Raw genomic sequence first — 18,460 nt, 5'->3', positions numbered from 1 at the left:
TTCGTTCAGCGCAGTGGGGAAGAGCACATGGCGGAGACACAGCAGGTGCGTGCTAATTACAGGAACGAGGAAAGCCCGGATCCGGACACGTCCCGATCCAGAAGGAGATTTAAGGCCTCAAATATGTCCTTTGGGGAGATGTGGGAGATGGTGGACATCGTGAAGAAGGCTGACTATGACGAAGTATGGACCTTACCCCAACCCCAATGTCAGAAAGGCCAAGATCATGGCGAAAGTGGTCAGGAGTCTGCACCGGAATTTCTGGGTACGATGATCTAAGGATTAGCTCAGGAAGCGGTGGTCGGACCTGAAATTACGAGAACATGAGCAGTACAGAAAGATCTGGGGAGTGCTGCAAAAAAGTAAGTAGTTGTGCTGTGTTCCTATTCTTTATGTTTATGTTACGTTCGTGCTGCTCCGTGTGCTTTTTCTTTAAAAGTGTACATTTTAAAATGGCAACTTTCATGTTCATGGGCACATTATTCGTTCGTATCAAACATATTTTTCTTTCGGCCTATAAAACACCATTGTTTTGGCCACATTTTTTACGCCCTACTTGTATGAAACTAATTTGGTTGTGGAGATGGCTTTGTTACTAGAATGAAATGCAAAACTAGATTCTGTGTAAGGAGAGGACACTGAGCAGCTGTTTTCACATCTGGACACTGGAGCACTAGTGTGGGACACAAGAACACCATTTTTATTAGGGGGAACCACACAGGTGCTCCAGTGTATACTATAGGGGTGACTCCATCTGTGAAGCTTGTACCAAACAGGTAAAGTATTGCAGCTTGACAAAGAACACAGAAAATACTACATCTTGGAACTCTGCCAAAATAGTCAATTGTACCACTTCCAAGCAATATTTCCTATTTATAGTTCTGCCATCAAATATCTGTGTGCTAAGTATACCTTTTTTTGTTTTACATAGGGGAGAAAAGACTTGGACACCCCTCATCCAAGGAGACCACAGACCCCCCCCCCCCACCTCTGGAAGAAGGGAAAATTCCTCCCCAACCCAAGAAGTGCAGAAGGAGGAAGATTTGGTGAGATGAGATGGATGCCGGCATATTTTTGATACCTGGTTTTTGTTTGGTTTCTCCCTTTTTTTTTTTTTTTTTTTTTTTTTTTTAAATCGTGATGTTGTGGATCCAGATCGTATCACATCAGAAAGTGCCCAGATCCTGATCGGGGAGATCATGGGGTGTAATTTACAATTGGAAAACCTCGAAAAACATCAATTATGTTTTTCAAAAAAATAAAAACATCGATGTTTTGGGGTGAGTTTAAAACCCCTCCAAATTCCTTTCTTTTGTGTGCTACAATGTTAAAAATGTTTTAGCGATTTTTAGAAAAGCCAAATTTGGAGGATGCACAGTGTGCCAACATGTGCTATCTGCCATCACGGGAGATCAATGGATGTGTTTTGGGGGGTGCAACCCTTTCCTCAATAATAAAGTAGCTGAGAGGAAGGGGTTTCTCCCCCAAAACATGTCCCTTGATCCCCCGTGATGGCAGCTAGCACATGTTGACATTGGGAAATTTGTGTGCTTCTTCCAAATTTGGCTTTTCCTGGGGTGACTTCACCCCATCTGAACGCAATATCAAACACAGTTCCTAAATACTCATGTCTGATATTGCCTTCAAGTTCTACCAAATGTGAACTTTGTAAGTTCAAGATTTGTATCTTTCTTGTTGGTTTTACACATGCCTGTTTTATCTTAAATGGACATTTCTATTTTTTAGAATGCCCCCCCAAAAATTGTTATACAACAAACATGTTGGTTTGTTTTAAAAACCTTTTCTAAATGCACATGTGACTGTGCAGGTATTAAAAAGATTGTTAATCAAGTATGTGTGGATAATTGTCTCAATGCTACAACGCTTTTGTGGTGATGTAATTGCTGCTTTATGTGAAAATGGGGATTATTTCCTAAGGGCAAATCCTCTTTGCACTACAAGTGCAGTTTCAAGTGCACTTGTAGTGCAAAGTGTCTTTGCCTTTAGTAAATAAAACACAACAGTGCTTTGTATAAGGTTACACAATCACGCCATTTTCAGAACTCCCCACATTTCTGTCAGGGTCAGCTAAAACAAACACAAGCAGTAAATGTCAACAAAGATCTGCTTTTTTTTTTTTTTTTATTTGATAAAAGCTTCACAAATTTGCTGGCATATTGATGGCCCCCCTACCCGCAAAGAACTCAAGGTATCTTAACCGGACATCACGGGCACTCGGAGGGCAAGCCAGGATGGCCACTTTCAAGCGCTGTCAGGGTTGTTTCATTTAGAATTCCGGCCTCAGGCCCAACTGAGCCAGCATGGTTGGCAGAATGTTGGCGTAAAAAGTTATGTAGAACACAGCACGCCCGGATTATATGATTAAGTTTATACTCCGCCATATGGATGGGTGTCAGAAATAGGCGGAACCGGCTGGCCAGGATTCCAAATGTTCTCCACCACTCTCCTGGCTCTGGCCAGCCGGTAATTACCCTCTGTTCCGGGGTGAGGGTCCTCATCGAGAATGGCCGCATAAGAGGGTCCCCCAGCGCAAATGCTTCATCCGCAACGAAGATGAATGGGAGTCCTTCCACATTCTCTTCTGGAGGTGGCAAGTCCAAGCTGCCATTCTGGGGACACCTGTAAAACTCCGTCTGGGCGATGACTCCACCATCGGACATCCGGCCGTTCTTACCCACGTCCACATACAGGAAGTCGTAATTGGCCGACACCACCGCCAACATCACAATACTATTGAACCCCTTGTAATTATAATAGTACGACCCCGAGTTGGGTGGTGGGACGATGTGGACGTGTTTCCCATCAATTGCCCCTCCGCAGTAAGGAAAGTCCCACCGCTGGGCAAAGTGGGAGGCCACAGTCTGCCATTCCTGTGGCGTGGAAGGAAACTGTTGAGGAAAACCAAAAAATTAGTATTTTTGCACATAAACATGGAAAGCAGATTAGACACAAACATTCTTGGCCAACATCCAGATAACATTTCTTAAGGGGAATTTTACAACACCAAAGTATAAGGTACACCTATCATAACCCCCCCCATGGGCCATTTCTAACATTATAGGGGGGGGGGGGGTGGAAATCGTGGACAGGTAAACCTCTTCAGATCATTGAGAGATGAATGCATAAATACAGGGTATTACTTGGAACAGCCCCTCCTTAGTTACACTATTGGCAGCCCACTGGACAGGTAAGAAGTGTCATAATACAAAGATATAAATACACACTGTACACATTTGAGCACATTTGGACATTCTGCTATTACCTATCAAGATAATATAATACAAAAACTTTAAACAGTACCATTTGAAAGTATACTGGCAGGCCCTTGCACTACATGCTTTGGGCAATAAATCCATAAATCTGACCACAAAAGAGGTGGGTATAGTGTGTATGGCTTTGGCAAAGTCAGCAGATAGATGATTGAGGATAGATGGAGAATTGGGATCAGCTGACTTAGCAGTTGGGGGGAGGGAGGGTTAATAAAAATGATTTGGGGACACTACAAAAAAAAGCCTCTGGCACTCTGCCTGAATTTTAAGCACTACTATGGAGCTGATAAAATACATTAAGTGACTACATGAGGTGAATATAGGGCAGGAGAGCATGCTGGGGAGGTAAGTGAAGGCAAATATGTATGAAGGACTAAAAAATTACATAAAAATCCAGCATGCATGAGGACAAAGGGGACATTCACAGCATATTACAATCATGGTAATTTGGGAATGAGGAAAGAAATACAATATATTAGCAAACATTCAATACAATAAAATGTGACATTAAAGGATAAATCTTACCTTAATATACTCCTGCAGGACCTGAATGATGGCAGAACAGGTCTCTGGGATAATGATCCCCAGAGCCTGGGGGGAGGTGCCAGTCGAACTTGAGGTCCTGCAGGCTTCTCCCCGTCGCCAAGTACTGCAGGGTAGCGACGAGCCTCTGCTCCGGAGTGATGGCTTGCCTCATGCAGGTATCCTGCCTGCTGATATAGGGGGTCAGCAAAGCCAACAAACTGTGAAATACGGGGTCCGTCATCCTGAGAGTTCCTGAAATCATCAGGATTATTCTCACGGAGCAAAGGCATATGAGAGAACTGGTCGCGCAGAAGCAACCAATTCTTGGTCCATGAACTCCTCCCCACCCTGTTCATGGACTGGACTTGTGTCAAGGTCAGGATCCCAACACCAAGCCCCCACACAGCACAAACTCTACGAGGAGTACGTATATGCAACATGGCTAGAAAACGGTCAGCTGCTCAGAACGAAGTAACAGAACGCACTGAAGAACAGCAAGGCCTGTGAAGTGCGACCTGAAAAACAGCAACGATCGGGCAAGATCGCACAGAAAACTCCAATACGAATTGACTGCACGCACTGAAGAGCAGATACAAACCCACAAGCACAAACTGAACCGCAGAAAACTATCTGAAAGCCACGGGTCTGAAAAAGCGCGACTCGTCTCTCACCAAACTTTTACTAACACGAGATTAGCAAAAGGAGCCCAAAGGGTGCCGCGCTTGGTTCTGAACTGGCCTTTTCTAGTCTCGTCGTACGTGACCGCGTGGTTGGCGATCGGAAATTCCAACAACTTTGTGTGACCGTATGTACGCAAAACGTTTGAGCCAACATCCGTCGGAAAAAATCCTAGGATTTTGTTGTCGGAATGTCCGACTGTGTGTACGGGGCATTAGATGTACTAGGAGAGTTAAATGCACTAAAGCTGAACTCCAGCTAATACTCTGTATAAGCAGTTGCAGCAAACCCTTTTTTTTTTTTTTTTTTTTTTTTTTCTCTCGCGGTGTAAGTTTAGCCTTTAATAAGTCATCTACATCTTCCAATGACCTCTATATGACACTTGATATAGAGGAGGAACAATTGTCTAAACATGACCTTTTATGTACAAGGGTTTGCATAAGTCTAGAGCTTTTTTATAACCCTGTGCATAGTTTCGTTCTTGATAGTATCAGGCGGGAGTGGGAAAATCCAGAGACCCTTTCTTTACTGGTAACCTAAAAGGTTTCTGTTTTGAAGGACACAGCCATAGAACAAAAATCCTAAGTTGGACGCACCTTTCAAAAGTTTAAAAAACCCGGACTTGGCGTTTTTGATGATATGGGCACGGTGCAGAACAGCGCAGCGAGACATGCGCACCCGGCTGTGAAGCTGCAAGCTGTCACAGCCGGATGCCCACAGTAGTATTGCCAGCGCCGTGGACAGGCAGGGGAGAGAATGGAGGGTTTGGGTGGCCATGTTGCTGAATTGTGGGGCAGGTGAGTGTGTCTTTTTTATTAAAGGTCAGAAGGTGGTTTGTTTTTTTTTTTTTTTTTTTTTTTTTTTTTTTCCTGCTGACTTTTAATAAACAAATTTACTAGGCGGCCCCTCCCTGCCAGCGATCTGGGATACAACACAGGTCCCAGAAGATTGGCTAGCCAATGGCAGAACGCAGTGCGCGCCTGGCTGTGAAGCCATAAGCTGTCACAGCCGGGTGTCGCTTCCCACAGTAGATATGACAGCACTGAGAGGAGTGGGAGAGGAACAAGGCTCTGTGCGGTCGCATCGGTAGACCGTGGGACAGGTGAATGTCTGATTAAGTCAGCAGCTACACTTTTTGTAGTTGCTAACTTTTAATAAACTAAATGTGTGGAACTCCGCTTTACAGGGTGCACTAATCCGGTGCACTACAGGGTACAGGAATTCACACAAATGGCTGCTGGGAGGTCAGGAGGGATTAGAATCCACAACTGACAAACGGCCCTGTGAAGTTCCCTGTACTGTCTCTGTGTTGACATTTCACTGGGCTCCCTTGTTTGCACATTCCACTGTTAACTCCTAGTGTGCTGGAAGGTGCAAAAGGGCTGGGCGGGGAAAGGTCAGCATAGAGCACGTGTAGGAGCCAGTGTAAGTAGAGTACAAACACATTTGTACACTACATACTGCTGTTAAAAAAAAATACCTGTGTGGTAATAAATACAATTATAATCCATTAAGTGGCCACCACTGTATGTGCATTTTTAAAATATATGCAGCTTCATACCTTGTTTCTGTGTGTGTAACTGTATATGCTGCTCATGTGACTGCTCGGACCTCTCTCCTCTGTCTTGCGTCGCTCGTCTCTCCTGACGTCAGTGGGAGTTCTCAGCCCTGCCCACCAACTGTAGCTATCAGATCAGAAGAGGCGGGCGGGGCGGATGTCAGACTTGAGGAGAGGCAGGCCGGACCGAGCAGTCACATGAGCAGCATATACAGTTACACACACTAAAAAATGAAGCTACATATATTTTAAACGCATACAGCGGTGGCCACTTAATGGATTATAACAACGCTATTTTAAAAAAACGCTTGGAGCACTCTTCTGGGCGGGGCGGGGCAAGTCTGGATGACGTCACATTGATTTTTTTTTTTCGGGTTGCTTGCATCGATGCCGCATCGGGGACACCCGAATCGTGATGCAGCGATTAAATTCCACACCCCTAACGCCTAGGGATCAGTTAAGAGGAGATATCCTTCACAGAGCCTGGGATTCACCATTGGGAATCCTTAACCAGATCTGGCCTCCACTTGTGTAGCCAGAAATTTAGGTGTGGTTGACACAAATACTAACACATTTGTTGGCAGGTACCTCTAGAAAGCAGATTCTGAAATCTATCCCTCTTTTGTGCAGTGGGGTTTTTGGCCGATTCTTCCGCAGAATCGGTAAGAATGACAGCTAGGACTTCAGTCTTAGTGAATTCAGCCAGAAGAAGCTTATGGCTTAAAACCTGGTCAGGCGACGCTGCCTCAAAGTTGTGCCTATGTGTTCATCCCTCCAACAGGCAATCCTCTTTTTAGCCCAGGTCTGTAAGAGATGCTGGAACGCACGGCTGATAGAAAAAGGCCTTTCCAGAGAATAAGAAAAAGCTGACAGCCAGAGGGGGTGTGTTTTTTTTTTTTTTTTTTTTTTTTTTTTTTTTCGTGGCCAAAGTAGGCAGTAGGGTCCTAGAGAAAGGGACAATAGGCCCAAAAACATTGGAAAGGGCAGAGGTAGCGTCTTGTTTAACCCTCCTCAACAAGCCACAGTGACTTGTCTTCTAGTGGGAGAAAAGGTGAGGGCCTTTCTCCCACGATGGGCAGCAGTCACCTCCCAAGTCCATTCATCCTGGACCTAGTGACCAATGGGTACAGGCTGGAATTTTCTTGCCAGCCACCACCGATATTTATTGGTCACCTTTCCTCCCCAAAATTGGGTAAAGGTGAGGGCCCTGGGTCTCCAAATTGAAGACTTGTTAGATCAAAAGGTCCTGGTTCCGGTTCCCTGGTCGGATCAGGGCAAGGGGTGTTATCCCCATTTATTTGTCATAAGAAAGCCGTCAGGAAAATATTGGCTTATCCTGAACCTCTGGTCTCTAAACCGTTTAATCAGATACAAGCACTTTTGTATGGCGACTGTGTTCTCAATCAAAAGCCTACTTTACCCAAACTGCTTCACGGCCACTTTGGATTTGAGGGATGCCTATCTTAACATCCCTATCCATCCAGACTTCCAAAGATTCTTGAGGCTAGTGGTCAAGATGGAAACCGAGATTCAGCACTTTCAATTTCAAGGTCTGTCCTCAGCCCCACACATTTTTATGAAGGTGTTGGGAGAGGCACTGGCTCTGCTAAGGTTAAAGGCAATGATTATTATCCCTTACCTGGACGACCTTCTAGTGGTGGCAGTCATACTAAAAACTATTAGCGGATCTCCAGACTATACAGGACTTACTTAAATTTCTAGGCTGGTTAATAAACAAGTCTTCCTTGGTTCCGGGCCAGAAAGTGACATATCTGGGGTATGAATTTTTGCTCAGTAGACCGAAACGTTTTTCCTCCTGCGGGAGAGAGTCTCAAGAATGATGCAAACAATGTCAGCCTTACAGACCAGTCTCACTGAGAGATTTCAAGAGCAGTTGGTCTGATGACCTTGTGCGTTCCTGTAGTGCCATGGGCAAGAGTTCATCAACTCCCATTAGAGCTGCACAATTAATTGTTAAAAAATCGTGCTCTCGATTCACCTCCCCTGACGATCTCTCCTGCAGAGGTTGCCGATTCTTTCATATAAACAAGTGGAGAGACTTTATCTGCTCTCTCAGCTGTCAAGAGCGCATGGGGCATTCTGCCAAGTCTTTTACCTTGAAACATTGTAACTAGGCTTCCTTCTTTGATCAAAGTGATAGAACTTCTGTGTAAATATCATCTTTTTCTGACACTTCTTTCTTAAGTTGAAATCCAATATTTTTTTTTGCTAGAAAATTACTTGGAACCCCAAACATTATATATATATTAGCAGAGACCCTAGGGAATAAAATGGCCATTTGCTGCAATATTTCATGTCATTGTATTTGCCCAGCAGTCTTTCAAATGTAATTTTTTTTGGAAAAAATACACTTCAATGAGTAAAAAAAAAAACGAAACTGTAAATTTAGCCCAATTTTTTTTTATTTTTTTTTTTATGTTTTGTTTTAATGTGAAAGATGATGATACGCGGCAAGAATCGTGATCTATCTTCTAAGCAAAAAAATTGTGATTCTCATTTTAGCCAGAATCATGCAGCTCTAACGCCCATTACAGCTGTTTCTATTAAGGGACTTGGACTGAGGCGCAAGTTCCCCGGAATCAAGGGTCTTGTTACCCTCCAGGGTAAAAAAGCTTATGGTGGTGGAGGACAAACCTACCCCTAACAAGAGGTCTACCATGGGCCATTCCTATATCACAGAGGATCACAGTGGATGCAAGTTCCTCGGGATGGGGAGCCCATCTCGGCAACACAGTGGCACATGGAGAATGGTCCTCTGGAAGCAGAAGCTTCATCGCATCAGAGCTTCTAGCGGTTCAGAGCCTTGCAGGCATTTCAGATGGAAATCGGGGGTCACAATCTCCAGATTCTATCCCACAATGTTGCTACGGTGGTGTACCTCAACAAACGGGTAGGTACGAGGAGTCAGGTGCTTCAATCTATTGCCCAGGAGACTTTATCATGGGCAGAAGGAAATCTAGCCTCAATTACAGCAGTGCACCTGAAGGACACAATTGTTTGGCAGATTATCTCAGCTGCTACTTTGTAGATCGAGACAATTGGTCCCTTCATCCCGAAGTCTTTGAGGGTCTCACTGACAGATGAGGATGTCCCAAAGCGAACCTGTTTGCAAATCTGTACAATCGCAAGACAGGTTTTTTTTCTCTGAACCCAGCGGATCGATCATTGAGGATAGATTCTCCGGTGACTCCATGGCCATTTAGCCTCTGTTATGCCTTCCTGCTGATCAGGCTTTTTCTGCAAATCCTCCAGAAGTTTCTTCTAGGAGAAACAGATCTTATCCTAATATCCCCTTTCTGGCCCAAGAGGCCATGGTTTTCCCTGCTCCAGACTCTGGTCTTGGAGCCTCCACTGAGTTTTCCGAGGAGAGGAGACTTCTTATCACAGGGTCCAGTGTCGCACCCACAGGTGGTTTCCGTAAACTTGACACCCTGGTATCTGAAGAAAAGATGCTAAGCGCCCAGGGGTTCTCTGACAAAGTAGTCAAGAACCTGGTAAATTGCAGAAAACCAGTCACTAGAGCCATATTTTCCAAGGTTTGGAAGAAATTTTAACTTATGTTTATTTGAAAATCAAAGATTGACTCATGATGATCCTTCAGTTTTTGAAAATTTTTTTTTTTTTTTTTTTTTTTTTTTCCCCAAGAGGGTGTCGACAAGGGTCTTTCAGTTAGTACCATAAAGGTACAGGCAGCAGCTATCAGTGTTTTTCCTCCAATTTTCTCTTGGAAAAATCCCACTATAGCTAGATTCTTTAAATCAGTTTCTAGGTCCAGGCCAGTAGTGGTTAGAAGTTGTCTAACCTGGGACCTGTCCAACCATTTTTGAGCCCCTACAGCGGGGATATGCAATTAACGGACCTCCAGCTGTTGCAGAACTACAAGTCCCATGAGGCATAGCAAGACTCTGACAGTCACAAGCATGACACGCAGAGGCATGATGGGACTTGTAGTTTTGCAACATCTGGAGGTCCGCTAATTGCATATCCCTGCCCTACAGGATATTTCAGTTAAGTTACTTACCTTAACTCTTTTTCTTGTAGCAATTACCTCAGCTCGTAGGGTAAGTGAGTTACAGGCCCTATCGGTGAGTGAGCCTTTCGGGTTGTTTTGAAAACCGATCCAGGATTTCTGCCTAAAGTGGCCAGTACATTCCACAGATCCCAGGACATTGTACTGCCAACCTTTTGTAGTTCACCAAAGGGCACCCAAGAGGAAAAATTTAGTTTTTGTTTTTAGACGTGAGAAGAATTATTCTCGTCTACCTTGAGGTCACCAAGACCTTTGGAAAAACGGACTCCTTGTTTGTCCTCTTTTCAGGAGCACACAAGGGGAAGTGCATCTAAAGCCACCTTGGCTAGATGGATAAAGCAAGCTATTTCTGAAACTTACAAAATTAGGGAAGTTCGTCCACCTTTTGTCACTGCGCACTCAACAAGAGCCTTGTCTACGTCTTGGGCTGAGAGGGCTGGAGCCTCACCGGAACAAATTTGCAGGGCTGCCACATGGTCCAGTTTTTTTACCTTCATTAAGCATTATCACCTGGATCTCCTATCTGCTCAGGAGCAGGTGTTTGGTCGTAAGGTCCTTCAGGCAGTTGTCTCTCCCTAGACTGGTAAGTTCTGGCTCATCTCATGGGCTGTCCTGGAGAAAGTCTGAGTTAGACTTACCCGGTTACTCCTTTTCTGAGAGTCTTCCAGGACGGCCAGATTCCCACCTGGTTTTGTCTTTAAGTTTGTGTATTATGCATAGGTTTTACAGGGACGTCCTACGGTTCTTGAATACGGACGTGGGCGCCTGGAGGAACTCCCTTTTATCTAGTGGGGGGTTAATGTTTTCTGTCCTGGTAGGAGGAGCCCTAGGTCTCATGGGCTGTCCTGGAAGACTCTCAGAAAAGGAGTTACCAATAAGTATCTAAATTTTTTTTTTTTTTTTTTTGATGGAAGCTTTTTATATGAATGAATAAAAGCTGATAATTGTAAGCACCCTTGTCAGTGTTAAATGGTTTGTCTCATACCTGTAACTGTTGCACCTTGTAAGAGAGCTTGTTGTGAAAAACACTGGCGATCACCAGGTAAAAATGGAGAACCTAAATAAGGGTATAGGACTAACAAAATATAGATCTTTAAAGGAGATTTGAATTAAGGGAAATTGCGCCTGCCATTGATGCGCTTTCCATCTGAAAATGCCAGTTGCCTGGCAAAGTTGCTGGTCCAGTGGTTTCAGTAGTGTCACTGACTTAATTTTTAATATGCATGTTTATTTTATGTCAGGGACAACCTGATAACCAATTTTGAAAATGTTATGTTAATAGAGGTTCCTTTTGTACTAGTCATTAGTCAACATTAAACTATTTGTTTAACGCTTTAGCATTGGTGTCATGTTTATCCTATTGCAGAGCAAGCCCCTAAAGCCAATACCTCAGAGTCGTATGAGTATTGTGAACAATACAAGGGAAGAAAGCATCCACCAGGGCACACTACATTTCCTCTCTGAGTTTGTAACTGCTGAGCATTACCCACCTAAAGACACTGTCATGTATGTCATCCAGTCCATACTGCTGGGAGAAGAGGAGCAGGCAATCAAGCATGAGGCTTACATGATCCTAATGAAGATGCAAAAGTAAGTTAATTATACCTCTGTTGCCTTAAGGCCTCATTTACATTGGAGTGATTTGTCCTGTGATTTGACAGGGTTCAATTTGCATGACACGTCGCAGCCTATTGCCAGCAATGGCACTGTTCCAATTGGTACAACACTGACTTTGTGGCACCACACCGATTTTTGCAAAAGTAGTTCCTGCACTACCTTTGCCAATTTCAGGTGGGACTTTAATAGACCTCTGTGCATGAAGTCGCGTAGATGTTTTTCAAGTAGCACCTGAAATTGCACTGACCTGCTACTTTGAAATCGTGCTACTTCAAGTGATGTAGCGCAATTTCAAAGTATCATCAGTGTGAACCCTGGCTAAAACAATATAAATGAAGTAATTTTCAATTTCATATTAGTGCAATACATTTGGTGGTAGTAAAAAATTCTTAACTGTATTTGATACAAATGATCTAGTTGAGTTCTGCTTTTCTCCTTGTGTCCCATTTCTCCGTGTGTGTGTGTGTGTGTGTGTGTGTGTGTGTGTGTGTGTGTGTGTACGTGTACAGGTCACTTTATTAGGTACACCTGTTCAATTGCTTGGTAACGCTGCTAATCAGCCAATCGCATGGCAGCAACTCAATACATTTAGGCATCTGGATGTGGGAAGAAGACTCACTGAAGTTCAAACTGAGCATCAGAATGGGGGAAGAGGGATTTAAGTGACTTTGAACGGTTGTTGTTGCTAGACGGGCTGGTCTGAGTATTTCAAAAATCTTCTGGGATTTTCACGCACAGCCATCTCTAGGGTTTACAGAGTGATCTGAAAGAGAAAATATTCAGTGAGCAGCAGTTGTGTGGACAAAAATGCCTTGTCAAAGGAGAATGGGCAGACTGGTTTGAGATGATGGGCAACAGTAACTTGAATAACCACTTTTCTTTACCACATGATCAGCTGTGTCCAATCACAGCTGAGCACGGTGTAAACAGCTTTTGCTCTATCAGCTTTTGCTCCTTTTTTTTTTTTTTTTTTTTTTTTTTCCCCTCATTTTGAGTTTCAAGTGGATGCAACTCTCTTTAACTTTGTCCAATCCATGCCTACAGTTTGAACCCATTGGGTGTAGGATGGCCTGGGATATCAAGTGGTATAATGGCACACCAACCTTTCTAACATATTGTAGTTATCCTCCCCATTATTGACTAATGTATATGGCAATTTGTATTGTTGGTTATTATATATTAATAAAAATGTGTTTTAAATAAAAACCCTCACGGTACATATAAGTGAATAAGACATAGGTAGCGTGGGCTAGTAACAAAGTCAAAGCAGGCACCAACATCCCTGCATAGCATATTTTTATACAGGAAACATTTTTGTGGGATTTTTGGTGGTGCATTTAACACAAATCGTACCAAGAAATCATTAAAAATTTTAACAAGTTTCATTAATACATGGTTAAATGTATATAACATGGCAGATTCAGACTAGGTGATTGATATGATGTAATCCTGACATGTTTCTCCCCAAAAGGGCTTCCTCGGGGGGGAATTGATTCAAAGGGTCATCACTGGACAGAAGCTCCCAAACCGCCAAACGAACACCAGAGGACAACAGGACAAAACCAGAGGGCCCACAGAGACCAAGACAATAAACTGCTTATGTAAAATTAAATGAGGGTACCAAATATAGGCGAAGAAAATGTGCCAGCCAGAAAAGGGGCTTAACCATGTTATCGAATATAGAATGGTGACCCTCGAGCTTCCCAAAGCTTGAGGGTCACCATTCTATATTCAATAATGTGGTTAAGATGTTTAATATATAAGAAAGTTCAAACCTAGGATGAATATAAAGACACATTAGTAATACTGTCCAAATTCAGCTGAGGAGAGGGGCGTCAACTGAGGGAGAAAATGAGCCCACCTTGCAGTTAGTACCAGGACTAGACCTGCACATTACCTGACTGAAAAACCAATTGCATTCCCAGGTTCCCCTGCCTGGCCTGTAGGAGGACCGCAGAGATGAGGACAGCACAGTGAAAGGGTAAATACAAGAAGCCTCAAGGGCACAACTCTCTAACCTCTGAACAAAAAAGCATAGCATAGGGAAGGGGTTAAAAATATATGTAATAATGCTCCAGCATATGGGGTACACTATGTAGTAACACAGAATTTTGTACCTTTACAAAGCGCACCCACAGAGTGCAGATTCCCCCAGCTGTAGATCTTGTATACAGATGGCCCTAAAATACACTAAAGAATGTTGCAACTCTGAAAGGGACACATGTATGCCCCTTTTCAACAAAAAAAGCCACAAAGTTGACTACTTGATACATATATACTTTATGGCTTTTATTTAGAAGTGTTTTGATCGTTTTTTCATAGATTTACAAGGTTCTTTGGTGTATTCTAGGACAATCTGTATATGTTTACAGCCGGGGGAATCTGTACTCTATGGGACTGCTTTAAAGGTACAAAATTCTGGGTTGCTGCATAGTGTAACTAATATGCTGGAGTGTGTGGGTCCCCCCCCCCTTGATTTTTCAGAGGTTAAAGAGTTGTGCCCTTAAGGCTTCTTGTATTGACCCTTTCTTTCAATTGTGCAGGCCTCCTTATCCCTGCCATCTTCCCACAGGTCGGGTGGGGGACCTGGTGGGAGTGGAATTCATATCCCAGTCAGGGAATGTATGTGTGGGTGTCTATTCTATTTCTACAAGGTGGGCTTTATTTTTTTTATTTTTTTTAATATTCTTTCCTCTTCCTAGAACCACCTAACAATTACCTGTAGAAACCTTCGGCACCTCGACCCTTCTCTAATCTGCTAGTGACCATTTCTGACAATCTCATCCCAGCCCTGCCCCAATTTAGCCATTCTGTCTACTACACTTCACTGTCATCCTTCCTGGATACACTGGCCCCCTCACTAAACACAATCAGGCCCGATGTACCGATACCACTTTTTTAAGACCAAGTACAAGTACTGATACTTTTTCTCAAGTATTTGCCGATTACCGATATTTATTTATTTTTTTGTCAAGTGACAGTTTTCAAAGTACAATACAGGCACTGATGGCTGGCACTTGCTGGTGAGCACTAATTTGCAGCACTGATAGGTGGCACTTATGGGCAATGATGGGTGGAATTGATTGGTAGGCAGTGGCACTGATAATTGGCAGCCTGGCATTAAAAATGAAATCAACAATTATAAAGAGTAACTATATAAGAGCCCATCTTGATGCACTCAGCCTCAGTAAACCTAGTCAGAATGCAGCAGCAGCCATCTTGTTACACCCAGCCCATATAGTTCACTAATTATATGGGCTGGGTGTAACAAGATGTCCGCTGCCGCCTTGTGACTGCCGGCTTACTGAAGCCAAGAGCAGGGTGTACCAAGATGAACGTCGCAGTGTACTGTCTGACTGAGACACAGGCCGTCACTTCTGTTAATGATTCTAACGGGCGGCTGTGACCCATACCCCTGCCCCAGCCAGCTTACCTTCTGCTGCAAGGACTCGCTCTCCACTGTGCCAGGACTTGCGATCCACTCCACCCACTGACTTCCGGGATGCTAAGGTATGTGTGTGAAGCATTTGCCTGAGTACAAATACTCAGTATCGGCACCACTACTAGTATTGGTGCAACCCTACCTAAAACCTTTGCAAATAGGACACTAGAAGTCTGAAACAGCCACGCTCTTGAGTGCCCGTGGCATAAGACAGTCTCAAAGATTTCAACCAATAAATATCTGCCCTCCAAAAATACAATTTCTGCCTCCTCACTGCCAAGCAGACCTATTTTATCACTCTCGTTAAAACCTCTCCTCATCCTCGTCAACTCTTTACCTTTTTTAACTTTGTCCTCCTGCCTCAACCCACTAACTCGCTGCCCAGGAGATCGCCAATCACTTCAAACATAAGATTGATACAGTTCATGAGGAGATTGCTGTACAGATACCTTCTCCACTTAACACTCCATGACCACCGGTACAATCATTACTTCCTTTATTCAACCCTGCTACTATAGACAAGGTTGCTAAACTCAACTCCTGCACCCTGTTCCCTCGCAAATGCAACAATCACTCTCTGGCTCTATGCTACACTCTAACTCCTCTTCAATCTCTCCCTCTCTTCTGGCATCTTCCCCAACTCTCAAGCATGCACTAGTCTCCCCATACTTAAAAATCCCTCATTAGACCCCATCAAGCTAAACAACCTATGTCCCACCTTGCTCCTTTTTTTATCCAAACTTCTTGAATGTCTGCTCTACAACCAATTGAGCAACCACCCTGCCAAGATTAACCACCTGAATTCCACCCTCAACACTCCATGAAAACTGCTCTCCTCCTAAAACTCAAATGATCTACCAGCGGAATCCAATGGACCCTATTCTGTACTCGTATTCCTGGACCTCTTTGCTGCCTTTTGACACAGTGGACCATCCCCTCAAACGCCACGCCTTTGGTCTCCATGACTGTACTCTTTTGGTTCTCACCCTATTTATACAACTGCACCTTTAGCGTTACTTACAATTATACTTCCTCCTGTCCTCTCCCTTTCTCTGTTGGGGTACCCCAAGGTTCTGTTCTTGGACCTCTTATCCATCTACACCTCCTCCTTGGGTCAGGTAGTAGCCTCCCATGGCTTCCAATACCATCTCAATGCTGACCACATCCAAATCTCTCTACCCTTCAGCAGTCTCCATGTATCACTAATTTACTAACTGACATATCAGCGTGGATGTCGCACCACTTCCTCAATCTATCCAAAACCAAGCTCATGAGGTTTTGTTTTTTTCTTTACCCCCTGCGTGCCTCTTCCCCTGAATTCTGTCAAGATCAATAGCACTACTATCAGCCCATCCCCACATGCCAAGGTTCTAGGTGTAATTCTAGACTCTGACCTATCCTTTCAGTCCAATGACAATTCAAATGCCACCTCAACCTACAATCTCTCTAGAATACACCCTTTCCTAACAAATGATCCCACAAAGCTCTTAGTTCACTTTCTAGTCATCTCTTGACCTTCTGCAACTTCCTCCTCACGGGATTACCTTTACATAGGCTATCTCCCCCCCCCCCCTTCAATCCATCATGAATGCTTCTGCGCGGCTCATCCGCCTTACCAACTGTTCAGTGTCTGCTACTCTTCTGTCAGTCCCTCCGGCTTCCACTCGCTCAACTAATTAAATTCAAAATGCTAACCACTTACAAAGCATCCACAGCTCTGCCCCCAGCTGCATCACTAATCTAGTCTCAAATTACCAACCAAATTGCTTTGTTCCTCCCCAGACCTCCTGCTTTCTAGTTCCCTTGTCGCCTCCTTCCCTGCTTGCCTCCAGGACTTTTCCTGAACCTCTCCTAACCTGTGGAACTCCCTATCCCAATCTGTCTGCTTTTCAACGATCCCTGAAAACCCTTCCTTCTCTTCACATGTATTCTGCTCCTACCTAACTGTACTCTGATTTTCTCCATCAGATCATCCTCCACAGTTAACTTTTTTTTTTTTTTTTTATCACTTGACCCTCCCTCCTAGATTGTAGGCTGTAACGTGTAGGGCCCTCTAATTCCTCTTGTATTCAATTGTAACTGTACTGTCTGCCCTCATGTTGTAAACTGTTGGTGCTTTGTAAATCCTGTATAGTTGAAACTTTTAGGGGGAAAAGTGACACTAATACAGTGATCAGTGCTTAAAAAACAAAAAAAAAAAACAAATAATGCGCTGACACTGGTTGGGAAGAGGTTAAAATCGGGGGCGATCAAAGGGTTAACTGTGCCTAGCTATTTATTTGGAAAGGGGGGGGGGGGGGGGGGAGCAGAGAATAAGCTTACAAGTACTACCTAGAGACAGAAAGCAGGGGGGCCTCAGTCCCTGATTTAAAGAACTATTATAAAGCAGTTCTCCTCACGCGGGTTATCGACTGGGCAAAAAACAATAAAAATAAAAGATGGGTGGAACTGGAAAATACAATAGTAAGACAGAGTTGGGGAAAATGACATGGGTACCTGCACATTTGAGGAATTTAGGAAAAATCAATTAAGATGACACTTAAAACCTTAGACATGGGATATGATACACACAAAACAAAAATGGGAGTTATAACTCCCCATGTATTGCACTAAAGGACAGTATTTTCCACTGGGAAAATTTTGTTTTGGAAATTGGATTAAAAAACCGAAAGCATAATTAAAAGATGTTATGGTAAGGGGAAGGTTATGCACATTTCAAGAGTTAAAACAAAAAAATAATATAATGGTGATTGGAGTTTTTCCCATCTAAAACATTTTTTTTGATTCCCTCCCTCAACCAGTGAGGTCAGAAGATAAACTGCTACCGATGGAGAAACTATGTATGGAGGTAGAAAAAAAGGAGGGGGATATCAGTATTATATAAAATCCTAATAGAGGGAACTGGGATGGGAAAGCTGCCATACATCAGCAAGTGGGAGGAGGAAAAAGACCCCTGGAGCTGCCTAATTACTTTAAACTTTTTTTTGTTTTGTTTTCCCAGGTGAATGGATAGGGGTACCCCATACTCATTCGCATAGGGTGGGGGGCTGGGATCTGTGGGCCCCCTTATTAAAGGGGGCTCCCGGATTCTGATAAGCCCCCCCCCCACCCGTGGACCCTGACAACCAACGGCCAGGGTTGTCAGAAAGAGGCCCTTGTCTTCATCAACTTGGGGACAAGGTGCTTTGGGGTGGGGGGGCTGCAAGGCGCCCCCTGCCCCATAGCACCCACCCACATTGAGGGCATGCAGCCTCGTACGGTTCAGGGGGGGGGGGGGGGCGCTTGCTTGTCCCCACCCC

General features: G+C 43.9%; 1 protein-coding gene across 4 annotated transcripts in view; it reads left to right on the top strand.

The window, feature by feature from the left end:
* The window catches only part of SIMC1 (SUMO interacting motifs containing 1), a 138,611-nt gene that overhangs the window by 28,846 nt on the left and 91,305 nt on the right, over positions 1-18,460 (top strand). For all 4 annotated transcript variants that reach the window (XM_073620540.1, XM_073620538.1, XM_073620537.1 and 1 more), the window contains one exon: positions 11,469-11,692. In XM_073620540.1, coding sequence (XP_073476641.1) covers positions 11,469-11,692 — 224 coding nt within the window. The remainder of the gene's footprint in view (positions 1-11,468; positions 11,693-18,460) is intronic.

The sequence above is a fragment of the Aquarana catesbeiana genome, linkage group LG03, assembly GCF_042186555.1.
Source record: "Aquarana catesbeiana isolate 2022-GZ linkage group LG03, ASM4218655v1, whole genome shotgun sequence".
Lineage (NCBI taxonomy): Eukaryota > Metazoa > Chordata > Amphibia > Anura > Ranidae > Aquarana > Aquarana catesbeiana.
This window is presented reverse-complemented; position numbering and strand designations above follow the sequence as displayed.